The sequence below is a fragment of the Hirundo rustica genome, chromosome 11 (assembly GCF_015227805.2).
Source record: "Hirundo rustica isolate bHirRus1 chromosome 11, bHirRus1.pri.v3, whole genome shotgun sequence".
Lineage (NCBI taxonomy): Eukaryota > Metazoa > Chordata > Aves > Passeriformes > Hirundinidae > Hirundo > Hirundo rustica.
In genome coordinates this window covers 6618675-6644873 of record NC_053460.1, presented here as the reverse complement: position 1 = coordinate 6644873, position 26199 = coordinate 6618675, and the positions used below count along the sequence as shown (strand labels likewise).

The 26199-nt window shown below is 47.8% G+C and overlaps 3 protein-coding genes across 12 annotated transcripts in view; 1 reads left to right on the top strand and 2 right to left on the bottom strand.

Moving 5' to 3' along the window:
• RSPRY1 (ring finger and SPRY domain containing 1) overlaps window positions 1-2482 on the bottom strand; it is a 34009-nt gene extending 31527 nt beyond the window's left edge. The window contains exon 1 of one of the 6 annotated variants that reach the window (XM_040075653.2): window positions 2427-2482. The gene's annotated coding sequence lies outside the window, so the exon portion shown is untranslated. Of the gene's footprint in view, window positions 1-1593; window positions 1824-1956; window positions 2072-2143; window positions 2163-2426 lie in introns of those variants that run through there. The other 5 variants (XM_058422131.1, XM_058422132.1, XM_040075654.2 and 2 more) reach the window with 5 other exon arrangements.
• A 305-nt stretch (window positions 2483-2787) lies between these two features.
• PSME3IP1 (proteasome activator subunit 3 interacting protein 1) lies at window positions 2788-16002 on the top strand. Its single transcript, XM_058422027.1, has 7 exons — window positions 2788-2872; window positions 5827-5972; window positions 6133-6231; window positions 8039-8161; window positions 11977-12109; window positions 14077-14141; window positions 15266-16002. Exons 2-7 carry the CDS (start codon window positions 5843-5845, stop codon window positions 15481-15483), a joined length of 768 nt encoding a protein of 255 aa, XP_058278010.1. The 5' UTR covers window positions 2788-2872; window positions 5827-5842; the 3' UTR covers window positions 15484-16002.
• Window positions 16003-18701: 2699 nt separating this feature from the next.
• Window positions 18702-26199, bottom strand: part of CPNE2 (copine 2) — a 38249-nt gene continuing 30751 nt past the window's right edge. For all 5 annotated transcript variants that reach the window (XM_040074949.2, XM_040074944.2, XM_040074946.1 and 2 more), the window contains 4 exons: window positions 24486-24537; window positions 23441-23574; window positions 20213-20449; window positions 18702-19288 (listed from right to left, as the gene is read on the bottom strand). In XM_040074949.2, coding sequence (XP_039930883.1) covers window positions 19181-19288; window positions 20213-20449; window positions 23441-23574; window positions 24486-24537 — 531 coding nt within the window. In that variant the 3' untranslated portion in view covers window positions 18702-19180. The remainder of the gene's footprint in view (window positions 19289-20212; window positions 20450-23440; window positions 23575-24485; window positions 24538-26199) is intronic.

Here is a 26199-nt window from a genome sequence, read left to right as displayed (position 1 = left end):
GTGGACAAGCTGGATTAGGTCTATCAGCAATCTACGAGTGGGTAAACAACCAAGGCTAAGCTAATAAACAATCAGCATCAGCAAGAGTTGTGCAGAACACAAAACACAGCATTAAAATACCCTGGAGGAGCTTCCTACTCAAGCGATGGACAGGGGAGGCTGAAAACTTTCAGTTAGCAGGAACCTCAGGAGAATGTCTGGATGAAAAGGGAAGAGACAAGAAGCGATCACGCAGCTACAATTGTGCTTCACTCATCTGAAAAAGAACACACCACTGGAAATTCACAATCTGTTCAAGCAGACCTATAAATAGGAACCAAGAGCAGAGATTGGGGCACAAAGCAGTAACAGCAATGTCCTAAAGGGAGGGACAGAGGAATGGGTGCCAGGAGGAGAAAGGGCCTCTTTTGCTGAGTGGACTTCGGCAGAGAACAAAGACACAGGCAAAAGCGCTTACAGACAAATGGGACAGATTTAGATCAAAGAACAGATCAATTCTGTGCATTTGGGTAAATGCAAAACAAAAATGCATTTAACAGCATCACAGACTCTTAAAATAATATGGCAAGTTTTGAGAATGCACGGTCCTCCGGAAATCCACAGTCAAATACGGGAGTTCAAGAGGAGATGAGGTGCAAGGGAATATTTCAGATGGCTCACAGGTGAGAACATTCACTGTTTAAAAATCTGTATAGATTAACAAGAAAATAGAAAAAAATTTAATACCAGGAAGAAAACAAGGGAAAGTCACAGTGCACAAGTGGATGTAGGTTTCCACATGACAATTATCTCATAGCAGTGATAGATGTACAGAAAATTAGTAGAAAAGCAGAACTGAGCTGAGGACCAGCATGAGAAAAGAAAACAACACCAAAACAAATACATGCATTCAATGCAAGACAAAGGACAGAAAAACTAAAATCCTGAGGCAAAGCTAGTGCTAAGTTGAAAAAAAAAACCCTCTTACATTGAAGAAAAAAACCACTGACACAGACATAAAATGACAAAAAAAAATCCTCCAACCACCAAACACACCAGCATTCAGAAAACAGAGCAAGCTGAATAAATTTAGGAAAGAAAAGGCAGTTGTTATGCCTGTGTTTCTCCATGGACCGAAGTTACACGATGTGAGAAAACCTGGTAACACTGGCTGAGCACCAATGTGAACTCTGAGCTCAGGAAAGAGAGTTTGCAATAACGGAAACAACAGAAAATTAAAAGTAAGGTGACTACAGTCATTCTTGGGACCTACATTAAGATTGTACCTAGAAGGGAGAATGCACCTATTGCTACACAGCAGAACATATTTTAAAAAAGGCAGTTCCTAAAAAGAGGGAGTCAATGAAGGCCTGCGAGCCAGAAACAGCGATCAGCAGGACAGAATCAAAGGGCTTAAAAGAGAAACTCAGGAGCGATACGGGCATAATACAAGCAATGAAAAAAATCCTTCTTTACAAGCACTGAGGTGGGAGAGCAGAGCAGAGCCCAGGTGTTACCGCACCCGTGGGACAGGTGCCGCTGCCTAACCTATCGCCCAAGAACGCAAAACAAAACACCCAGGTAAACGAGAGCATTCGGTGGCCCGCTCCACACCTTCACATCTCCTCTGTAAAGACAGAAAACTTGCCGCGGAGAAACATCTTCCCATTGAGAGCGATAAACAGTTTGTTTCCAGGACTCTGACTCCTCACTCACACTGACGCAACGCCGTTCAAAGGCTCAACGCCACTGCCGCGTTTCCGAGCCGCCAGGCGGGTCCGTGATTCCGCGATTCCATGTCATTTAGCCCCTCGCACACCAAACCCGCCGCAGCCGAGCCCTTGTTTTGCAAGTCATACGAGCACCGGGAGCGCTCCCCGCAGCCGGGAGGCGCCGTTAGGAAGTTCCAACCTCTCCCGGCCCCGAGCAGCGCCGGACTCGGGGCGCCCCGGCTCGCCAAACCCCCCGTTCATTCACCTTTTGCCGCTTCCTTCAGCGAGCTCTCGGCTCCACACGCCAGCCCAGCACTGCCCAGCTCCGGGGCCTCCGGGAGAGCGCAGCGAGCTCGGGGGCTGCGCCTTGGCCACCCGCCTCTTCTCCCCGCTTGCCCTGCCCAGGAGGGGAGGTACCGGTGGCCCCGGCGAGGCAGCCGAGGGGTACCTACAATCGCCGGGGGGATTGCATCAACCACCGGAGCCGACGGGACCCCGGGCCGCTGCGCTGGCCCGGCCGGCCCCCCCAACCGGGACCTCCACCGGCGGGCCCTGGGGGAGCGGGAGCGGAGGGCGGGGTGGGCTGAGCACGGCGCCTTCGCTCAGTAACGCACGGCCGGTAACGGGGCCACCGGCGCCCAGCCCGGCGCCGTCCCTTCCCCTCAGCCCGACGCGCGTCCCAACCACCGCAGCCCCGCGGCACCCGCCAGCCGGGCCGCGCCCGCCCTGCCTCACCTCGGGGCCGCCGCGGACCCCGCGCCCTCCGCCCCTGCCCGGCCCCGGCCCGGCGCTGCCGCCGCTCCTTTGTGCCGAAAGATGGAGGCGACTCACGGAGCGGCCCCGCCCCGGCCCCAGGCCCCGCCCCAGCCCTCGGCCGCGCCCCCCGCCGTCTCCCGGGCGACCCGCCCCGCCCTCGGCCCCGCCTCCGGCTCCGAGCCTCGCCCAATCGGGGCGCGGGGCCGCCGTGACGATCTCCCCGCAGCCAACCCCCGCCCGCTCCGCTCGCCGCTCTGCCCGGCCCGGGAGCGGCGGGGATTGGCTGCCGCGGGGGCGGGGCCGCCGGAGGAAGGGCTCGCTCGGTTGGCTGCGGCCGGCGGAAGGGGCGGGGCGGCCGGCGGAGGGGAGCGGGGTCAATGGCGACGCTGTGGGCCCGGCGGTGCCGCTCGCTGTGAGGGGCCGCGGTACGTGCCGGGGGCGGGCCCGGGGCGGTGGGGCCGGAGGGAGCGCCCGGGGGCGGGGATAGCGGCCGTGGCCGGGCCGCCGGGCCCGTGGGGTGCAGGGGTGAAGAGGGCCGGGCCTGGGCCCCGCTAGCGCGGCGGGCCGGGGGCCGATCGCGGGACGAGGGGCTGGAGGGAAGGAGAGGAGGTCGCAGTGCCCGGAGCAACTCGAGCCCGGCACGCCCGGATGGGTTCCCCGCACGGAGCTGCCCCGCAGGAAGCGGGGCCCGGGGGCGGGTTCGGGCTGGTGGGGAGCGATTCATCCCGTCCGTCTCCGGGGCGGCTCCAGGCTCGGCACACAGCGCCTTATTTGATGTGGTGCGGGGAGCGCCGCCCGACTTGGTTCGGTGGTGGGTTGATGAAATGGGTAGGTAAAAAACCTTTGTTATTTAATGAGGGCCGAATATATTGGATGCTGCAGTCGGGTATCCAAGACGCCGTCGCTGCTCTGCATCTGTTCCAGCCTAAGTGGTGGCAAGGGTTATGAAGTTTGGGAGGTTTTTGATCCTCGGGGTGTTACCATCTGGCATTATAAAACCCTGCGGTTTACAACTGTGACGAACTTTTGTCATTTGCAGTACCGGCATAGCCCTAGAATACAGTCAACAGACAAAAACATAGATAAGTAGGGAAAAGTTGCCAAGTGCATGTTTTTTGTCAGGTTTGGTTTGTGTGTGTTTGCTTTAGATGGGAGAGAGCAACGAATACAGCAAGATTAGCAAACTTTATAAATGCAAGTGAACTTTAATCTGATGCTGCTTGATGGGTTTTTTTCCCCCTCACATCTCTTTTCCTCAGGATGGGGTTGTCAGAGTCAGACACCAGTTTTCAAGATGATGTTGAAAACACCATTGCTGCGTCTCAGGCCATAATTAAACCTTAATCCACTTGATATATCTTAAAATATATTGTCTGAATGAGCTGACTGATCCAGATGGTTTGCTGCTCTAGTCCCCAGAGGATACTGTGCTCTTGCAGAATCCCCCTCTCTCAGTTAGCTTTTATTACTTTCTGTCACCATTGTATTGGAACCTTTTGTTTCCTCTCTAAATATAGAGGCTGAGATGGCACAAGTGGAGAAACGAATTATGTTGTTCACGCAGCACTTGGATAGGAAAGCTGGCCTTGTGATCAGGACCTGTATTGCAGTGAGATTCAGTTTTTATTTTCTCTGTAGGTTTCCAGCTTGAACCACCTTCAGAAATTACACTGAGAGAGCAAGGGTTCCATGCTTTCTGGAAAGTGGACTTGTCTTAGAGTGGATTTTTTTTTTTGTTAGATATTAAAAAAGAAAGTCTAAAAAAGGGAAAATCACCAGCCCTGGATTTGTCCTTCCTGTCCCCAGCTCTTACGAGAATTATTTAGTCTTAGCTTCTTTTTATAATACTAACCTTAAGAATGCATCCTACTGTAACAAATATGTGTCCAGCGCTCTAACCTGGATTTCTCCTGAGACCTCAATTTTTTCATTTTTGTTACAAATGACACCCCAAAAAATTATCAGTTTTTGTAAGGATTTCAGGAATTCCTGCAGAATTGATTCCTTGTGGTATGAAGGAAGGATGATAAACACGTTTCTTCCCCTATCTGGGTTACTGCATCCCTTCCTCCTTGGGAGAGTAACTGTTCTGAGATCTCTTCCGTGCTGAAATGCAGACAGGGTGAGATCCCAAATGAATAGTACTTGGCAGAACTGTGGGCAGTCCTTAACTTGCTGCAGTTATACCAGGGAGATAATAAAGTAGAAAAAAGTTATGTTTGTGTGTCTTTGAATGAACAGCTCTGTGTGTTGTGTTTATGTTGTACTTCTGTGTACAGTTTTGAAACCAAAACGGGCATTGGGGCTTCATTGTGTATAATAATTCTGAAAGGAGACACCTAGGATGTACAGAAGCAGTTTGTTTCATCCTGGGCTTACAGGCATCAAGACCACGAGTTTCCTTGTTAGGCTGACTACCTGGAGCATCTCCACCCTGCACTTGAAGCAGAGGGTGGCTGCACTGTGTGGGAAGGAGCTTTGCTCTCTCCAAGGGAAGTGCTGCTCATTTTCTATTCCCACCTCTGTTTTAGCCCTGGGGAATTCCCTCTCTCACTCTCTGTTGACCTCCCAGCCAGGTTCCCCTGGTTTATATACCAGTCACAGTGTTGTGTGGTCACAATTCTGTGGAATATCCCTTTGGCCAGTTCAGGACAGGGGTCCTGGCCACACTCCCTCACAGCTTCTTGTGTAGCTCCTCGCTGGCAGAGTGTGAGACACTGAGGAGTTCTTGACTTAGGCTAGAACTGTGAGAGTGTTATCGATGTTATTGTCACACCAAACCCAAACCACAGAGCTGTACCAGCTCCTAAGAAGTTTAGCTCTGTCCTAAGAAGTTTAGCTCTGTCCCAGCCAAAACCAGAACTGTTGCTAATTTCTGAAATCTCGCTGTTAATCACTTCTAAATTCTAAATACATGCATTTGACAACTGAAAACAGGCAAGCTCTCTCAAATTTTCATAGGTTGGGCAAAAAGAACTTGGGATTTGATGTTTTGCCATCACTTTATCTCTCTTCAGAAGAGATGTGAAGGAGCAGAAATAAAGGGATGAGAGTGTAGGTGAGCGTGTTTAGTTTAATTTTTAAAAAATATTAATTTAAGCAAAGTAAATCCATTAAAACATGACTTTCAGAAAAACAGCCTGAGGCAGACAACTAGCAGGAAAGACATAATTATGAAAAAGGAGTAAAGAAGGAGTGGTAAGTGATTAGTATTAGCAGTTGTGCAGTGAGTTTGTGTCTCAGTGCTTACTCTACAGTGTTCTTTAGAGAACCGAAGTTATTGATAGGACAGCAGGTCTGTTTCTCAGGATATTTCATACTGTTTCACTCACTGAAAAGCATAATCAGACTCCTGATGTTTTGCATTTTGTGTTTTTAGGAGACATTATTCCACAATGGATGGGGGAGATGGTACTGCTGACCTGGTGATTAACAAGAGGTTCGTGTCTGAAGCAGAGCTAGAGGAGCGACGAAAGAGAAGGCAAGAGGAATGGGAAAAGGTCCGAAAACCTGAAGACCCAAAAGGTATGGACTAAACTTTAGTAATTACAGGGAAAAGATCTGAGAAATTTTCACTTTTAAAAAGTAATGGCTTTTTATATTCTATAATTTAAAAGGTTTTTACATGAAGAAACTGGGGACTGTTTCTAACATGTGGTCTCCCTTCCTGATTTGTTCCTTTCAGAATGCCCAGAGGAGGCGTATGACCCACGGTCGTTGTATGAAAGGCTCCAGGAGCAGAGAGAAAAGAAGCAGCAGGAGTTTGAGGAGCAATTTAAATTCAGTAAGCACCAGCAGCAAACTGCATGTGTTGTGTGCAACAGCTGTACACAACTTCTGAGTAAAGGACATATCTGTGTCTCCCTCTCTGAGAGGGAAATAAAGGCTTCAGGAGAGTATTGTTGAAATCCTGGATTTTTAAAGGAGCGCTTTCTGGACGCTGAGGCAGCACTGCACACATGCAAAACTCAAAAGGTGTTTTCAGTTATCAAGCTGCATACCCGTGAAGTGTTGGATACTGAGCTTATATTGTCTATAAAATAAAAAACAGCAACAGCAAAAAACCCCAAACAAACTTGATAGTAATCCATGAGAACATGGAACTGTATTGTGGTTTTGTGACTCTTGAACTCATGCTTTAACACATGCTTGAATCAATTAAAGAAATCCTGTTAGAGCAGCTATTATATTTCCAAGCCATAATCAAAAGTGATTGGAGAGTTAAAATTATGATTTGGAAGAAGTAAATTTACACGTTTTGATTCTTCAAAAGTAGATGTTTGACTCGCCTAATGAAATGGGAACCTCATTTCTATTGATGTTCAAATTTCTGGTTTTATAGAAAACCCCTTCGAGAAGTTCCAAGTGCAGATGTCACCATTGATGAGTTATAATCACCAGCTGGACCTACAGAATTCTTTCTACCCAGAAAGTTTCCAGTAAACTTCAGTGAACTTTTGATCCCAGTCATTTTTGGTAACATGACTAAGCAATTCTTGCCCAAGGAGCCACCCCAAAATTGACTGCTGTCAGCCTGAATGGGAAGGGCTTCTGATAACTGTCTAAATGAGTAGTTTTTCTTGCCCTGTTATATTAGATCTGCAACACCTTTGCTTTGGTAATCCAGGTACTGGAATGGGAAATAGCCCTGAGAAGTAAATCCACTTCTGCTTTTAAGGCAACCACAGCAGAATATCAGATACTAGCTAATCTGGAGAACAAACCCTGCTGCAGAGTGCCTGGGAGGGAACCTCAGGAAAACCTCAGCTCAAAGGATCTCAATGGCTGCTCCTCTTAGTTTGCAGATGAGGCAAGCAGAAAATGAAATTAATTCATGTCACTTGCTTCAAAAAATGTCCCGAGTTGCACTACTTTTGCTCTCTGAAGGGGCCCTCAGCAGTAGTGAGTGCTACAAGTTACTGTTTAAAGATTTATGAATCAGCTCTGCATGAGCTGGAAGTGGCAAGGATTGGCTTTTATAAAGCAACCTCAAATAATAATTGATTTCCAGAGCTTTTCTGTCAGACACAAGTTTGCCAATTATCAGTATAAATGGATTTCCTAGTTTGGCCTCAAAGTGACCCCCTTGCCTGTGTGGGTGAAGATTAAAAATATGGTGACTTCATGTAAAGGCCTGAGAATCCTCCTGTGGAATTAAACTTTAATGAAGACTAAAGGTGATTTGGGCTAAGATTTCTGATGATGACTACAAACAGCAATTTGGTGTTTCTAAAACATACCATTTATTGTCATTCTAATTAAATCATTTGTTCAAGAGGCACTGAACATTTGCTGAACAGGAGATAAAAGACCTTCCTGCTGCACTAGCATATACTTTCCTTAAAGGGTAGCATGTTTAGAAAGAGTTTATTTTGTTTGGGAATTAGGAATTCTCTTGTTTCTACTTTTATCAAATTTTTGAACAGGTGTTAAAACTAATTAGATAGGAATTGCTTGCTCTAAGAAAATGTACTTCCTCTTTTGAGGGATGTAATGCGGTTTTTTAGTTATTGGTTGGTTTAAGAACATTCAGAGGAGACCGACTTAGACTTGGTGCCTGAAAGCAATAAACTTCTTCTTTCTTTATTCAGAAAATATGGTAAGAGGCTTAGATGAAGATGAGACGCATTTCCTTGATGAGGTTTCTCGGCAGCAAGAGCTACTAGAAAAGCAACGAAGGGAAGAAGAGCTGAAAGAACTAAATGAATACAGAATATCCTTTGCACTAAAATGGCTGGTGGTTACCTAGAGGAGGGTAAGAGTGGGCTGTAGTTGACATTCCTTGTATAAAACTTTTACAGAACCTGCATAATGATACACTTTCAGAATTGAATGGTTTCATTGTAGCTTTGATAGACCACTGCAATGTTTGATATTCCTCCCACTTCTTTGATACTTTCCTTCTCTCCCCTCCATGTTTTGGGGTTTGGTTGTGGTTTGGCTTTTTTGTTATTGAGGTCATGAAATACCATCACTAGAAAGAGAACATAAAGAAAAAACAGTCTATTATTTCTAATCTTTTACTTTTCTCTTCTCATGGAAAACGACATGCTCTATTTTTTAACTGTATATTGCTTGTTTTTAACATATCTGTTTGAAATAATGTGTGGATTGCTCTCTCTGTTGCTCTTCTTGGAGCATTAGATACTTTCTCCCTTGCTGATACCTGCAGGATGAGACATTAAATAAATCTGTGCAGATGTGCTGGCTTTCTTCTGGGGAGTCAGTGCCCATGGAGTCTCAGCTCCTTTAGGTAATACACACTCGTAGGCAGGACTAAGAGCAGGACAGTTTGGCTTTGCTGTTAAATGCCTTATAGTCTAGCAGATATGCTAGAAAGTCATACAGGATGCTTTTCCTCTCTAATTAGTGACAGTTGAAGGAGGTTGGAATGATTTGAGAATTTTTGTGCGAAGCAAAATGTTGCTTTTTTTGAGGTTTACTGAACTTATGCAGAATCTGATGATTTCCTTGTCTCCATTGCTTTTGAGTTATGGGTGTAGAAAACACAAGTTCTTGGGGAAGCTTTAGTGTTAATGAAAGAGCTTGTGGACACAAGGAGGTGACCAAAACCAGTCAGCAAATAAAATTAAATAGTGTTGATACTACAAAGATTGGTCTTACCTTGTGTTAGTCAATGATTTACAATTTGGACTGTGTGTCTTGTGAAGAGCGTATCAATCAGCTCAGGAATGCCTTTATGAAAAAGCAATCCTGATGCATTTTTTAAACTCCAGAAACAGAGCTGCAGTTAGTTGATGGATTTGGAGTATTTTCTTGATTTGCTGGGTCTAATCATGGGATATTCTGGGATATATTTAGTGTCGGTGATGGTTGCTCGCGGGGCCGGCTGATCCAGCAGCTGACAGCTCTCGTTATGTCACGTACTTCTGGGGTGAACCATACCAGCCCTGGGAGAATTTAAATTGCCTTGAATTAGCCACATAATGCACAGATCCCTGAACAGCCTGATGAAGATGTACAGGCCATCTTACCTCATAAGTCTTTGCACTCTCAGTAATATTGGTGGCTCTGAATCCGTAGTCTTGCTGTAGAAATTAAACTGTACAACTTACTGGTGATGGGATGCAGGAAGGGAGAATGTTACATAGTCACCTCATCTTATAAGAAAATCAAAACTGTTGCCCATTTTATTTCCTTTTTTAAATATTTCAAGCAAACTCAGAGCACAATGACTTGTGTTTGAGATTTTTGGTGGTGTTCTGAAATGCAAAAGTGTTTTTTGATTCTGCAGGTTGTTACTAATGGTTTATCACTGCAGTGACAAAAACCACTGTGCTGCATCTATAGGTACTGTTTAAGTGCTCTTCCAAATAAATAAGAGGAATTTCAAGCCAATGGATTTAATTATTTGCTCTTTTTCCTGGTATAGTATCTAATTTAAGCTACCCAGAGGCATTAATTTCATGGTAAAAACTGCATCAATATTCAAGTACAGAGATTTTTTTCTTCCCCCTTAATTTTTCAGGTTGAACAATCACAAAGTTATACATCTTCAGGATAAATATGCCTTGGAATATTTTAATGTACTCTTGAGCATAAGAAATTCACATGCACAGATGAATAGGAATTTTTCTTTCTCCTGCATGAACAACTAGGTTTGTTTGTTCCTTACCCTATCCAGACCCCCCTGTTTGGATAAAGATTTACAAATATTTTTTTAAGCCATTTCCAAGAAGTATAGGAGAACAAGATCATCTTGTCTTCACTGCTGTCTAAATGGAGGAACAGTCCCCCTCCAAGAAGCTGGCTTTACTGAAGGACAGCTTGTTTAGTGCAGTTGATATTTAAGATTGAGAGGCTTGTTTCTAATGTTGTCTTCCTGAGAGGGAACACTTCTTGGCTGGGTATAGCATTACATATGCTAATGGCAGCAGGATGTATAAAATACCTACTAAAAATGTGCTGTGCCTTTCTAGTTGAGTTTTAGGAGAATGCCATCCTGGATGGAAGCTAAAAGCCTTTAATTTGGTATACTTTAAAAGAAAAGCCGTTGAGCTCCTCAGCCAGGCTTAGAATATAACAAGGTAATGGACCTGAATGTGGCAGTTGAGCAGTGCAGTGTGTGGAAGAATTATGTGGCAACATCAAATAGTGTTTGACACAAGGAGCTTTCAGATGACTTCAGACAGCCACAGGATGGCACTCCTGTGCCATCTCAAAAATAGATAAAATTGAACATCGGTTTGGGCTGAGAAGACTTTGGGTTGAAGTAAGGAACAGTCTGGGTTACTGCTGTATCCTTAGGAAAATCAAATAATAAATGGCATTTGAACATCCCTGTCTGTAAAGTGATTGGAGACTGAGTGTCACTTCAAAGCAAAGTCTAAGAGTTTTTGATTTTCAGATGTTCAGTGGGGGGGGAAAAGCTATGGCTTCAAATATATGGGCCATCAACGTGAAATTCACTATCCAATATGTGTCTGCAGTGACCGGGGCACTTGTGAAACTCCTGCTTGTGGAATTATAATCAGAGGAGAAACTGTTAGAACACTAGATTTGAGTTTATAAACATGCTTTTAAACTAGGTTAAATTGCCTTTGCTTGTGCAGTTAAATTTTTTGCAGAATTTTGTGTGAATTTCCTGGCACCTCATCTACAAACAGGGTCTTTGCCATATTTCTCTTCAGCACACAAGATGTGTGTGCAGAATGTACCCTGACAAACAGACCCAGCTCCTTCTTATCCCATCTGAGAACGTGCTTAAGCTTCTCCACTTCATTTTTCAGCTGCGTTCCACCTTGCTAACACTGTTTTAATCTACTTAGCTTTCCTGAGCAGTTGCAATCTTTTTTGGGTGAATCTTGGACCACAGCTCCCCTTAATCAATGTCTCCTTTCTCTTGGTGCTCAGACCAGTGGTAGAAGCCTTGTGGTCCTTACAGAGAGATGAGCTGAAAAGGTGAAGTGCTAAAGACCAGACCCAAAAAATGGAACTGTTCTGTCTTGATTCTTTCTTGCTGAGATCTGCTGGGCTCAGCAAAAAGAGGGTACAAGGAGTGGAAATGAGTGCATAAATTGTTGCTTAGCTTTTCTGGTAAAGATAAGAGTGTGGAGCAGCCAATTTGAATTACAAATGTGTTGATCCCCGTAGAAGGGGATAGAACATAGAAGTACTGCATTGCCTGTTTGGTTTGCTGTGGTCCAGCCTGACCTCTTTTGCTTTTCTAAGGCCTTTAGGAAAAGGCAGGATGGTGGATATGTTCATAGGTGCTGGGTGTTTTGTGTTACACCTTTCTGGCTTCAGAACAGCAGCTCCCAAGCTGCTGCCTGGACATCTTCACAGGGAAAGCTGGTCCTGATACCTGAGAGAGCTCTGACCCGAGAGAGTGAAGTGTCTTCTCTCTTGGCTGAGGCTACCAGCTCAATGTCATTACAAATAAGTTTATTTTGATAGAATATGTGAATGAACTTCGGTCGCTGCTGTCAGCAGAGCTGGCTAAATATATCAGGGAGGAAATGTCTGTTCTCCCCGTTCCTTCCAGTTGATCCTTAACCCTTAATTCACAGCACTCTCGCTAAAGTGGGAGTCAGTATGGACCCAAAGAAGGAAACTGAGAAGAAATTGCCCATGAAGTCAGTGGAAAACAAGAACAAATTTTCTCAGGCAAAGCTGTTGGCAGGAGCTGTGAAACACAGAAGGTTAGTTTCACACCTCTATAAATTCATGAGGAACGGAACCCAGTTAGCAGTGTAAAGGGAGACAGGCCAAAACTGCCTCCAGAGAGTGAGGTGTAAACCTTAGCCCTAAAGAAAAATGGGGGAAGGTATAAGAAAAGACCAGTCTTGTTTCTATAGGCTCTCACAAACTGTGGGGAAAAACATGAAGCAAATCAAATAGATAAGTGTGTGTAAAGCAAGTGAGTAGGATCTTCATTTCAGAGTGCCAGGCTTGGGCAATCCTGCTTGGGGTTCGAGGGAATCTGTTTTACATCTCTGTTTGTAGATAACAGTGTCACCTCACAAATGCAATTCCATTCAGGTTGCCTGATTTATCAGCCAATTCTGCCTGTGTTTAAAATGGATGGTTTTAATTGCTGCTGGGGACAGCATGGGGGAGACAAGGTTGCAAGAGAGGAGTTTTGTGTACCAGTTTGGTCCTGGGGATATCAGAGAAACTTCTCTTGTTCCTCAGTGATTTGCACTGATACATCCACACCCTTCCCATCCCAGGGAGGTGACAGCTGGGTTTGTGATGTTTCTGCTGCTTTGATCTTGGCCTGCAAACACAGCTACTGCTGTGCTACAGGTTATGGAGAAACCAGGCATGTGGGACCAGACTTATTTCCCACAGATGAATCATCTAATACTTAAGATGATTATTGACATCTCAAAATTCAGTGTGTTTGGATCGTCTCAGGGAGTGCAAGATTATTTTAGAAGCTTATCTTGTAGGGTGATGTTTAGCTCCCAGTGTAGCAGGTAATTGCATGTCTGAAAACTGGAGTAAGCACTTCCACCACCTAATGTCTGTGGGCTTGGGTGATAGTTTGGGTTTTGGGAAGGCAGAAAAGAAAAACCCTGAGCTGATAACAAGCAGCCAATAATGTTGTTTTTGTCTTGTAGCTAACAGTGCTTAACCCAGTGGGATGTAGAAAAGGAGCTGGGTGTGCTTAATGGTACTTCTAAAGTCTGCAGATGGCATCTGTTTAAAGAGAGCATCTTAACTGACATGTCAGTGCCTTTGCAGACTTGCTTTGCAGTCTTCTATTTTTGCCATCTTATCTTTTATTGCAAAGTGGCCCAAAGCAAGTGTAGTGTGAGCTCAACATCTGCTCCCTGAGCTTTGTAATTTCCTGTAAAGGATGTGTTACTGTTAAAAGCTCTCTGCACAGAATAACCTTTCATCTGTACTGCATGTTCTGATAGGGACCAAAAAGAGTTAATGCATAACAATGCTCATGCTTCATCAGTTCATCACTGCTGAATCTGGGAAGCATTTGTTGATGTGGATGCCTTAGAACTGGGAACATACAGGAGCCAGGGGCAGGGAAATCTCAGCAGTGACAGGGGAGAGCTATAGAAGCTCTGAAGAGTCAGAAGTGCAACTTCTGTTCCTTTCTCCCAGTGCCACTTTGGACCCAGAAAGGACCTTTCTGGACACAGCAGCTCTGTGAATTGCTGTAAGACTGTCTGGGCTTACTGGGTGCAGGATTTCTAGATGTTTTAGAACAGACTCTCTAGGTGCTTGAAGGAGAGGAATGAAGCCCTGCAAGGGAAAAGCCATGAATGTTGGTCATCATCCACATGTGCAAGGCTGTGGTCATGTGGGTGTCTGAAGCTCAGGCACTCATTCCCAGTCTCCTATGGGGCACATCCTGCTGAACAGGCAGCTCTGGGTTGCTGTGCAAGGGGTTTGATTTGAACTCTAAGAGGTGTGTTCCTTTCCCAGGTTAACAGGTGATACTTGTAGTGTGGGTGCTGATGCTTCCTTGGATCCTGCATGTTCCCCAAGGAGCCTCAGTTAATGGCAGTTGGAAGTGGTGGTGGTCATCAGGGGACCCTGCTGGCATTTGCTGTAGCATTTGAGGCGAAGATGTAACGATGACTTCATGGTAATTAAGTGGTTGCCTATGAAGAGCAAAACACTTTCTTATTTTTTTCTACAGTTCAGATAGTGGTAACAGTGTGAAGAGGTTGAAACTAGACACTGACCACGATGAAAAGAATCAAGGTACGTCCCAACTTCTGCATGTGGGAAGCTGTGTGTCTGTCACTGAACAGCAGCTGAGTTGGGGTTCAGTCTCAGAGAGGCTTTGCTTTTCTGTTCCTTCACTGGGCAAGACAGCATGGGCTTTGGTTGGCACATTCTCTTTTAAAGCAGTAGAAATGGGAAATGTGGATGCTGACAGCCTTTGTGGGAAACAGGGCTGCAGGGAACCTTTGCCGGTTATCAGGATGTTCCCTGCCCAAACCAGTCCTGACAGATGTTTGTCTAAGGGGCTCTTAAGTCTCCATAGATAGAGACTGTGCATCTTCCTTGGAGAGTTTATTAATCTGAAAGAGTTTAACCTGACAACTAATGGAATTGTCCTTAGGTGCATTTCAAGCCTAATGCTTGTTCTGTGGGCAGGAGACAAGGAGAACGGATCACCCCGTTCCTGTTCACAGCAGCATTGCATGCATTTGTATACATCCACTTTAGCTTTATGCTCTGAAGTGATTCAGTCCATCCTGAAATCAATTTGTTTCAGAAAATTGGGGGGAAATGGAAGAAGAATTAAGTTGTGTTTCAGCTTTAGCTGTCAGGGCTGCAATTGACTTGCTGTCAAGATACTCTGACACAAATCGGGCGAGCTGCAGTTGTGTAACGACAACCCAAGGCGCTTCCTGAATCTCCTTCTGTTCAGTAAACTTTCAGAACAGCAGAAATAATTAATTAGCCATGGAAGATGGGCGATGTTGACTAGCAGAATGATGGAATAAAACTTCTTCTCAACTATGTTGTTGTATTGCAAAAAAAAATACTCAATTGCTCAAAGCAGAACCATTTATTCTTATTTAGTCAGTTTGGTACTTGACAAGCATCAAACTGACAACTTAAGAATAAAAAATCTGTAATGCCAGCATAGAGCTGGGCTTAAACTAGTGATGAGAAGAAAAAAATCCCCTGAGGTAGCAAGTCCTTCCTGTCAGAATGGCTTTATTGCAGCATAAAGCTGCCTTATGCTTTAATTAAATCCTGAAATCATCCGCTGCTTGTGTGGGAAAAGCAGGTGAGTGACACGTGGAGGTTCCTGGGCTGATTGAAAGCCCTTTCCTGCACTCCAGTTTGTGACTGAGGTTTCTCTCTTCCAGAAAAACCCTCCTGTGTTCCCTTGGGGAGCAGCTCAGTGGGAGGCTCCACAGTGCATTGTCCCTCAGCAGCCGTGTGCATCGGGATCCTGCCTGGCCTGGGCGCCTACTCGGGGAGCAGCGATTCCGAGTCCAGCTCAGACAGCGAAGGCACAATCAATTCCACTGGGAAGATTGTCTCTTCTGTCTTTCGTGGCAACAGTTTCTTTGATGGTCCATAACAAAATCCCTCCTTGTGTAACGTAGTGCAGAATATCTTCCAAAGCCCTGATGGATGCTTGTTGCATCCTTCTGCCCCAAATATAATCTTTCTAGCTAACCTCTCAACTTTAATACACTCAGATACTCCTAAAGTAACTCATTTACCCCACCCCCATCCCCAACTTTCCATTTCTGAGGTGCATACTGAGCCTGGAAGAAAAGCTGCCATCCTAAAGCAGAAGGCGCACCTAACCATGTCACAAAGGTCTTGAGAGTATGGAGGAGAGAGCTTTATCTTTTACAATTCTTACGGAAAGAATTATGTTGATTTAAGACGTTTATACAAGACTAACAGGCAAAAAATAATCACTTGAAGCAGTGAAGTCTTGTAGAAGCAGCCATGTGTTCTGTTTTAAAATGTCATTTTTATTCTGTATTTGAAAAATGGGGGCAGAACCAAATTGGAGCAGATGGTGAAGTGTAGATTGCCATGACACTGTAAAGAAGTTTTAGTGTTACATGATTAAAGACGTTCTGAATGCATTTTTTATCTCTGCGTGTGCCATTCATAATTGTTCTCATTCCATTAATCAATTTCTGCTCAGCCAAACCAGCCCTTCCCTCAAGCCACCATCCAGAAGAAATGGAGGTCGGTTTCCCACAAAAGCAGAGGTGTTGATGGAAAACTTGGACTGAGTGAGTTCACAGGAACTGCAGCTGGCTTTTCTGCTCAAAGCCTGTTGCTCCAGCACCAGGGCTTGACAAGTCACGCAGCTTTTCAGCAGTAGTGTCCTGAAGGACATGAATCCAGGGTGAGTGGGACTCCCCTGTTCAGCCAAACTCCTTTGTAGGGAATTTGGAGAATTCCAGAAGTAGGGCTGAGGGTCCATCCTTTTAATCTCAGTGTGCTGATGGGATTTTGGAGGGTTGGAACAGCTCAGCTCAGCTGCTCTGGGGTGGAAGTGTCTTTTTGCCAAACCCCCACAGCAATCCTGCTCTTTGTACGACCCTTGTGAGACAGCAGCTGGTCAGAGTGCTCCAAAGAGCAGTTACCTGGAGGTGACACTGAGGGACTTGTCAGGAGCAGCTGGGCTAAGAGCAGAGAAAACAAGGCCTGTAGTGGATTCATGCCTCGAGTGTTGAATTTTCCAAAGGAAATGGGGAGAGTTGTGCTCACAATGAAGCTATCCTTAGCCAAATACGCTTTCTGTTTGCACAGCCCTGTTCCACAGTCAGGTCCTTAAAACACTGAAATTCCTCCCCTGTTCTGGGCTGCCTGGCACCTCCTGTGTTTGCTCCAGAGTTGCTCCTGCCTCTTCTCTAGCTGCTGTAATTATGGCACTTTCAGGTGGAAAATAAGTAGATCTCATACACCCTCCCTAATGCTTTGCTTTTGGTGACTTTCATCTTACTGAGTTACGGAATGAAATGGAAGTGGTGTGCAAAAAACCCCCTTTTTTTTTTAATTAAAGTTGCATGGGCGAGAGCCTCAAGGAGTTGGTATGAGAGCTGCTGGTGACCTTCCCTGCTATTAAGCTAGATCAATAATCTGAGTGTAGAGTCAGAGCAGCCTGGCCCAGCTGTCAGCATGCTGGGATCATTTTCTTGAGTGGTATCTTGCACAGCTGCAGTCAAAATGCCATGATTTAGACAGAAATCTGTAGTGGGAGTTTCCAGCCAATTTGTGGCAAATGCAGTGGTGGGCTGTAGGTGAGATGGTGTGTATATTATGGTGTGTATATGGGGCTGTGCAAGGCCAGGAGGAGACACAATCCAGGAAAAGCAGATGTGAGGGCCTTCTGCCTTTCTGCCGTTCCTAGAAGAATGGAATAGGACACTTGGGGAATGCCTTTGAGTCTGAGTCAGCTCTGCTGTTCTCAGGGCCTGGCCCGTGTAAACAAACTGCAGAGCTGTCCCAGCTCCTCACTCCATCTCTTGGTCCCATTTACCTTCGTACATCAGAAGCCATCTGACATCAAAACACTCCAGTGCCCTGGGAGACGTGCTGGGAAGTGGAGTGCATGGGATAAATCAGACCTGAAAAGGGCAGCTGTGGCAGTAACCTTGCCCCAGGCTGCCAAACTGGAGACGAAGAGCTTTGGCTGGCTCCAGCAATTCTCATTCACGGGTGGATTTAGCTATATTTTTTTGGTTATTTTTAAGAAAAAGCATGATTGCATAGTGTGTGCTTCATCCCCTCCCCAGGGACAGCTCAATAAACTGCTTGTTGTCTGTGCTAGTTGTTAAAGCTTCAGCGAGGTGTTAAAAAAAAACCGACAAACCCCCACAAACACTCTACTAGCAGAAGAGCTTACAAGCTCCTGCAGCTGCGTGTGAGGGTCTCTTATGGAAATTTAAAAAAAAAAAAAAAAAATTTCCAAAGCCACAGACTTCGATCTGGAAGCTGAGCTGGATACAGCATTATTTTTAAACAAGCCACCCTTCAAAGGCTGCTTCTCCCTTTGGAAAAGGGTGGTGTTGGTTGTTTATTTTCCCTTCCAGGAGGTTTTGCAAGGCAAATGTTTCTCGGAGCAGTCCCACCTCTCCCAAGGGATGGGGTCTCACCCAGCGCCGTGCTTGGAGCCATCTGTGTGCCAGTGCCTCGGTGGCAGCAGTGAGAGCCACAAGGTTGCTGGCAGAGAGCACAACCAGTGGCAGAAAGAGCTGCAGGCTTTATACAGGGACAGCAACCTCCCACCTCAAAAGCTTCCATCGGTGGGGAGGAGACTCAAGTCAAGTCTACTTGAGTTTGGAGTAGGGCTGGTGATCCCTGCCGGATATTCAACAGCATACTCAGCTTCAAAAGACCTTAATCTAGTTAGGAACAGCATAAAGCAGCAATTAGCACATTGCTGATGAGCAGCTCAAAGGAGCTGCTGGAGAGCAGGATTTCATTACCCAGCCCATCTTCTCGCAGGCAGCAGGGAGCTTTTGTTACTCAGACTCGGAAAATTTTCAAGAGTTGATGCAGCAGTGAACCATGAAACTTCCTTTGATGGTTTGTTGTGGGGTCACCGGGGTTTTCCCAAGCACGACAGACTCGGCTCAGGCAGGCATTAATGGCATGCTGCCTTCCCCAGGATATCCACCTTCACTAAATCTCCCTCTGGGATGCTGTCATTGACAGCGTGGGGCAGAGCCAGCAGAGCACCTGAGGGACCAGGACAGGGTAACTCCAAACACCCAGCACTGCTGACAGTGTAAGCTGCTCCCAGACCTTCCCATCTAAGAGACTTCGTTTAAATGTCCAAGTTTCTTTATTAACCTGAGTATAACAAATATAACATGTACACAGTATAAAAATGAACACAGAACCTGACAGGTGAACAGGTACAACACAAATACATGAACTATACAACAACCAGTTCATTGAATGATAATAATATATTAAGCATTTCATTGCTTGGAAAAAGCAAGTTTTGATCATAAAAATTGTATCCTGTACCACTGAAATTATACAAAGTACATTCAATACTGAAAAGTGACTCAACAGAGCAGGACCAAGGCATGGCCTGGCTGCTTAGTGTTACCTTGGGCCAAGACTGTACAAAATTAATCCAGACACTTTGCTGGGATGAGTCTTAAGAACTTAGCAATTAAATTAAGAAGTACAAAGTGTTTCAGGGAGGGTATTCTTCTCTTAGAAGCATGTAGAACGTGCTTTTGGCAGGACCAACAGGCTTCGGCAACATGCAGAGGGTGCAGCCCGGCACAGCTCTACGCGGGTTCCGAGTTGATGGGTGGCAGATTTTGGTGCTTGAAGTACTGCACGACTTGCTGGGGCAGCTCTGCCAGCACAGCTTTGGCCAGGGTCTCCTTGGGGACCTGTGAGCAAAAGGGAACCAACACCAGTGTTAGGACGGCCACAGAGGGACTGACTGAGCAAACACGGCTGGGCTGTCCCCAGCTCCAGATCTTGGCATTTCATTTAATACCCCCTAAAGTCTATTGACAGCCAGCATTTTATACACCTGGGATTATTATATTCTATACTACTCTTCCTCCCAGGAGAGAATTCACTGGTACAGAGGAATAAAACATCCTGGGTAGGTCAGAAAAAACAGGTATGAGTGGCAGGAGGTGAAATAGAAAGACACTGATTAATTGCAAAGAAGGGGAAGATAAGCACAAGCTCCATCCTTGGCAATCAATCCTGTGCCAGCAACAGCCTCTGTGCCAGAGTTGTCTCCAGATTGCAATGGACCCATCCCACAGAAGGGACGTGCAGGGCCAGCGCCACCATTGCTCCTTCCTACAGGGGATTGGGGGCATGGGGCTCCTTCTCAGGAGCAATTCAGCATGAAGCCCTCGGTGTGTGGCACATCAGGAGTGCTGGATGAGGCCTGAGTGGGAGTCAGCAAAACCAGAACACGACTGTGGTGGGGGACGTGAGCCCAGCGCTGCCCCACCCTGCTGCAGGAGCCCAGATCCTGCTCTGAGTCACTGCCTTTGCTCCCACCTCTCTGACAATGACAGGGGCTGGAGAAACGTGGTGTGCTCAGGTGGAGCCCGCCGCAGAGCTGCAGAGCACAGCTCCTCTCCCTACCCCTGCCCCTGCCTGCAGTGCTGATCGATGTGATCCACGCCAGAGCATCCCTGAGGGTAAGACAGAGCAAGACAGACAGACAGACAGACAGACAGGCACCTCTTGCCTGTGCCTGCCTCTACAGCTGCTGTTCCACTTGCAGGGTGCTTTCCAGGTCTGACAGCCCATTTCCCCGCGGTCACCTCCCCGCTGCCCTCACTCACGTTACGGAAGTTGCGGAAGGGCACGAACTGGACGATGTCGCGCACGGCCTCCTCGCCGGTGTGGGAGTGCAGCACGCGGCTGTCCCCGTCCAGGAACTCCATGGCAGCAAAGTCAGCGTTGCCCACGCCCACGATGATGATGGACATGGGCAGCTTGGACGCCTGCACCACGGCGTGTCTCGTCTCGTCCATGTCGCTGATCACGCCGTCCGTGATGATGAGGAGGATGAAGTACTGCTGCGGAGGGAGGGCACGGGGTCAGAGCCAGCGCGCTCTCACGCTGCGGGCTGTGAGCGGCCAGGGTGCTTCACGTGTCGAGGGGTGGCAGGACCCCTGGGGATTTGGGGGGTGAGGTTCACCACTTCCCAGGAGAGCTGGCACCATGCCTTTAGCAGAAACCAGGAACTCAGCTGCTCCTATTCCCCCTGGGTTTTTTTAAGACCTTAAACAAACAACAAACCGGTCCTTGCTCCAAAATATTTTTCTGAATTCCTGATGTACTGTATTTAATGCAAAAACCCCAACTTCTAAACTGTACAGGATGTCTGTCGGGGCCAGGAGGAATTCAGAGTTGGGACATGAGCCCGGCTGGGAGATGAAATCTCCCTCTGCCTGCACGCAGTGTGGTGTGTTTTGGGTGCTCCCCATGAACGTCTCCCTGCTCTGATGGGGACAATCTGTATTGCCCTGCCAGGCCGTGGGGCCATGCCGTGCTCAGGCCTTGTCCGTGTCCTGTACAAAGCCATGGGTACAGGACACACTGAGGGGGGTTCAGAGGTTATCAGCAAGCTGGGGGATGACAGAGCAGCAGCATTAGAAACTGCCCTTCCCTCGGGAAAAGGAGGGCACCAGGGCCAGTCCTGCAGAGCTGGGGAAGGATGGACAAAGAGATGGACAGATGATCCCGCTGGACTCAGCTCAGCAAACCTGGAGCATGTGGATCCCCCAAAATCCCATTTCCTCCATCTCCAGGGAAAGTAATGGCTCAATTTTAGCACATTACAGAGCTAGTGTGTGAAATGACGAGAACAAGCACTTAAGAGCAATAAAGCCTTTTGTTCCTCTCATTCTTTCCATTTCCTCTGAAAACCGCTAGTGCAGCATCCTGGAAAAGCAAAGGAAGGAGTGCTGCCCCAAGCCAGTTTTTCTGGTCTTCCTCCAGCCCACATCTCCTGAAACCTTCCCTAAGGCAATGATTGGCAGTGCTAAACTCCAAGTACTAACAAGGCTGGGCAGAGCTTAAACACAACCCAGGGACACGGGTGAGGAGCTTTTCCCAAGCCAGACCCTTCCCCACTCCAGCCCCTTTTGATGCATTAACCCTGCCTGCACAGCGCTGTCCAGGGTTTACTTTTTATCTAAATACGAACTTTTGACAGCAAATCATGATGAAACCTAAGTCTGCAGAGCAGCACCGCAACATCTGAGTCTGGAGGACAAGACTGAACTCCAGGAGAGGACCTGCCCTGGTCACAGCTGGAAGCAGGACCTGGACCTCACCCCGTCTGTGAACCAGTATGGGAGGAAGAGTATAAAATCTTGAGGGGAGGAGCTGATAATGACTTTAAGCTGATTCTCCCTTTCCCTACCTGGCCTCTCTACTGGAAACATGGAAAGGGTTATTTCCCTTTGTTTCCTTCTGTGAAATCCATAACAGGATCTGAGAAAAATGCTGGAAAGTATGCAGGAAAAGGGGTGGGGAGGCAGAGCTTGTCAAATGTTTATCACAACATTACTTCAGAGGTCCAAAGAAGTAAGAGCTGATGCTGGGGATCAGCCTCAAAGCCCAGGGGCTGTGGAGGGGTGATGAGCATCACTATAAGCAAGGGACCAGGGGGCACTGCTGGAGAGCATCAGGGGGAGATTCCCTAAGGAGCAGTGACAGTTTTGGTGGCGTCCATAAATGACAGCAGGACAGGGGTGCTGGTGGCACCTCCAGGCTCCAGCTGCAGTACCCAGCCAGGGTGGCACTCCTGCCAAGCCACAGTCAGAGCTGCTGGTGCACAGGGACCAGGCTGGGGGGTCCATCACACACCATCCCAGCAGCACCTGCCTCCCTTCTCCTCTCTTCCTTGGTAAAATGGCCGATCTCTGCACCCACGCGGGCTCCTGGGATGATTCCTGATCCATTTGCTAATGATATCAGCAATCAGGCTCAGGTGGGTGAGCAGGACTTGGAGGGATCAGGCAGCACCGAACAGCATGAGGTAAGAAAAGGGGCGGTTTGGAGGCAGGGACTCTGCTGGAAATTTGAGTTTTAATTCCCCAGAGCTTATTAATCCTTCCCCAAGAGTCAAATGGTCTAACATCCCTCTGTCCCTCCCCCAGCCCCAGGATGTTTTAGTCTCCCATCCCTTAAGAGCTGAGGGCTCTGTTTGTGATCTATGTTGCTATGGAAAAACTACGAGGTTTTTTTTTTGGTTTTATTTGAAATGCTGGGAGTGAGCGAGAGCGGGAGGAAGAGGAGGGCAGGCCCAGGCAGCCACTGAAGCCATCAGCACCAGGGGTGCCTTTGATGCATGAGCTGAGGATGGGATGGAAGAGGAGAAGACCCCGGGGGAGTGAGATCCCTCATCAATAACGCTTTGTGCTGCCAAAAAACGCCCGAGCCAAGCCAGGCCTGCCTCTGACGGCACTATTAGTGCCCATTATTTAAAATCTCCCTTGATTAAACTATTAGTGCCAGCAGAGGGGTGCAATTTGCATACGATTAGCGCCTCTGCTCAGCGCTGAGCCCGTGGGCTCTCCCTCCCCCACTGACAGCGGCACAGCAAACGAAAGAACGAGGAGCGACCTGGGTCTGTGCTGAATCCAACCAAATTCAGTATTTCCTTATGCCTGGAGCTGGGGAGAGCAACAGCACCCACAGCAAGGCTGTGGAGAAGGTCCTTGTGGCTCACAGGTTTTTAGGTGTGATCCTGCTTTGCTCCAGGCAGGAACCTGGGAAGCTTCTACCCCAACATCTCCTGCCATGCAGCTGCTGATGCTCAAGCTGAGCTGTTTTGGCCAGCAAAAGCCAGGGGCCACATCTGCCATCCTCCATGGGCAGCCTGCTGCCACAGGGACCCAAGGGAGCTCCGTCTTGCAGACTTCAGATGCTCTTCTCACCCCTAAGAGGACACCTTGGTCACCACTGGCAAGGCTGGACCCACAGAGAAGGGAAAAGACACGAAACCCTGCCCAAAGCCATCAGGACTGCCATGACATCACGGAATTTTATGGACTTACCGATGCAGTTTCCTGTTGGGTGGCTTGAGCTGCAAAACGTGCCACGTGGTTGATGATGGGGGAGAAGTTGGTGGGTCCGTAGAAGCGGATGTGGGGCAGGCAGGCAGAGTATGCTTGGACAATGCCTTCCACACCTTCAGGGAAAGCAGAGAAACCAGGCGTTACACAGGCCACAACTCAGCACAACAGCAAGCCCAGTTAGGAATCATCAGCTCATGCTGTCATGGAGCTGAAGTCAGATCTATTCACCCTGCTTCCTGGCCAACTCATCCAGATCCACAAGTTTCTCCCACCCCAAATTTCTGAATGATCCAAGCTTTGCTCTTCAGTCACTTTGCAGTGGGTCCTCAGACCTTCTGCGGTAGGGGAGCCCTCACAGCGCCCACAGTCAATGAAGGCATTCCTTGGGATTGTGAAAAAAATCTCAGAATCAGCCAAGGAGGAGGAGCAAAAAGAAAAGCAACTCCTGGTCTCTGAACATAACCAAAAAACAGAGGGTCCACGGTAGCCCTTACCACTTAGGATTTGAGCAGTCCTTCAGCCATCACTGTGAGCAGCGATCAGCTGCTAAATGGAGCGTTAAGTCTGAATTCCCATCTGCTGAACAGGCCTTGTGTTTCTTGCAGCCTCGCTGGGAGAGCAGCCGGCTGCTAGGACACACCAGACAGCAGAGCGAAGGCGGATTTTACACAGTCTGAATCCAGCTGCATCTTACCCTGGGCCTTCCTACACACCCCCAAAATTTTCTGTGCTTTTCCCCGAGTGTGCCTTTAGCACGTGCCCTGCTCCACTGTTGATGCCTGTCTCTGAACGTGCCTTGAAAAAGCCCCGTGATCACAGAATCAAGGAGAGGTTCAGGTTGGAAGGGAACTTAGAGATTATCTAGTGCCAACCATGCTGACGGGGGTGGTGATGCCACCCACTAGACTGGGTTGCTCAGGGCCCCATCCAACCTGACCTTGAACAGATCCAGGATGAAGGTGTTGCTGAAGAAATGCAGAGGAAGGACAGAAGGCACTGTCCTAAAGGCCGGGCAGATGCTTACCTGAGCAGAATGGATTCCTGGGATTGAAGTTAATGGCAAACTCGTGGGATACCTGTGGAGAAGAAAAGACCCAAATTAATTCGGAGGCCCAGTGCAGGGCAGGCAGCTCACTAACAGTTTAGCTGATGCTGCAGGGCTGGCTTAGGTGTGATGCTCCCCTGGGGCAGAACCAGGTGGTCACAGAGTTATGGTCCATCCTGCCGGGTCTGCGACACTTCCCAGCCCTCTGCTACCCAAACACAAACACGGTCAGGGCTGAGCAACACTTGAGGATGAACCAGTTCCCCAGTGACCTCATCCTGGAGCCTCCTGAAATTATCACACCATACATTCTTCCAGAATTATCAAAGCAGGTCTGTCCTCATGGCTTCCTGCTGGCTGCCCAGAGGGGAAGCAGGCAGAAGGGATGCTCTCAGCCAGTTGTGCCATCTCAACAGTCACAGGAGAAATAACTTCATCCTGTTGCAGGTTTTAAAGGGAGAAAACTCAAACTCATCACAGGGAGTCCCAGTCCTGGCAGCATCTGCATTCCCTATCTCTCTGCACGAGGATGGTGCAGCAGGAGGGAAGAAGGCACAGATTGAGCCTGGTCTGGCAGGTCAGGAACAATGGCAAACCAGCAGTTGATTAACTTCATCACCTGGGTCAGCATGAGGGCGAAAGGCAGCGTGGGAGAGGAGATGTGAAAGCTGGGGTGGGATGGACAGCGAGTCCCAGCACAGCCTGGGCTGGTTTCCATCGCCCAGGAATGGCAATGCTGGGAACCCATCCTTCCACCACAGCACATCCAAGATTCTTTAGCTCTTCCACCACCTCCTTTCAAGCTGAGGGAGATGGTCCTGCAAAAAGGTCTTGTGGCAAGAGCAGACAGCCCTCACACCTTGATCCCATGCCTGATGCACTGGGCAGCAGTTGCTCTGAACCCATCTCTGCCAGCACAGAAAGCTCAGCAGCCCAGCTGCAAGAGAGGACTCCTGGTTTCCAGTATGACCCTTTCCAGTGCTGGTGTGGGCCAACAGCTGCTTGTGGAACAGCCACCAGATGTGTGGGGTGAGACATTCCTCGCTCTGCTCCCAGCAATTTGGGCACTCCAAAAAGCAAACAGACTCTCAGGAGCATCAGGGATGTGCAACTGCCTCTTCCGGCACCTCTGAAAGTCCAAGGGGTGATTTGGGCTTTTAGGCCACCGGCTCAAGGACTCTGAAACAAAAAGCTCCCACCCTGTTTGTGCCAGTGTTACAAAACATGGATATTGTCTCCCTCTCGGAAGGGTGGAGGCTTGCTGAGCTTTCCAGCAAGGGAATTGCTTCGGGACACACACATTCCCAATGCTGGCAAAAACGAGCGTCCTCCAAAGCGCCGTCTGAAGCCAGAGTCCTCCCGAGGCTGCAAACGCAACACGCGTCTGATTCAGACTTTCCAGTTATGCCGGGCATTGTGTCGAAAGCAGCAGAAACTGTTTTCACAAGAGGCTGTGGGGTGGGAAACAGCAACCAAACTGAAGTAAAGCCAACCAAAAGTCTTCCCCGTGCTGCGAAGCTGGTGGGCTGCCTGACTGGCGACCGGCCACAGCCTGTTCAGGTCCCTGCAGGGCACAACCAGGAACACTCACAGCCGCCAGGTCAGGGACAAGCTGCACATATGACTGCGTTTTGCATCCACCCCTTCTCACAGAAGCCCTGGTTTTGGGCAATACACCCAAATTCAGTTGACT

Bases quoted from the DNA above. Each gene is read 5' to 3' on its own strand.
- PSME3IP1 (XM_058422027.1), top strand. From the start codon at position 5,843: ATGGATGGGGGAGATGGTACTGCTGACCTGGTGATTAACAAGAGGTTC. The intron at 5,973-6,132 runs GTATGGACTAAA...TGTTCCTTTCAG, and splicing joins AAAACCTGAAGACCCAAAAG to AATGCCCAGAGGAGGCGTAT. The intron at 6,232-8,038 runs GTAAGCACCAGC...TTCTTTATTCAG, and splicing joins TGAGGAGCAATTTAAATTCA to AAAATATGGTAAGAGGCTTA.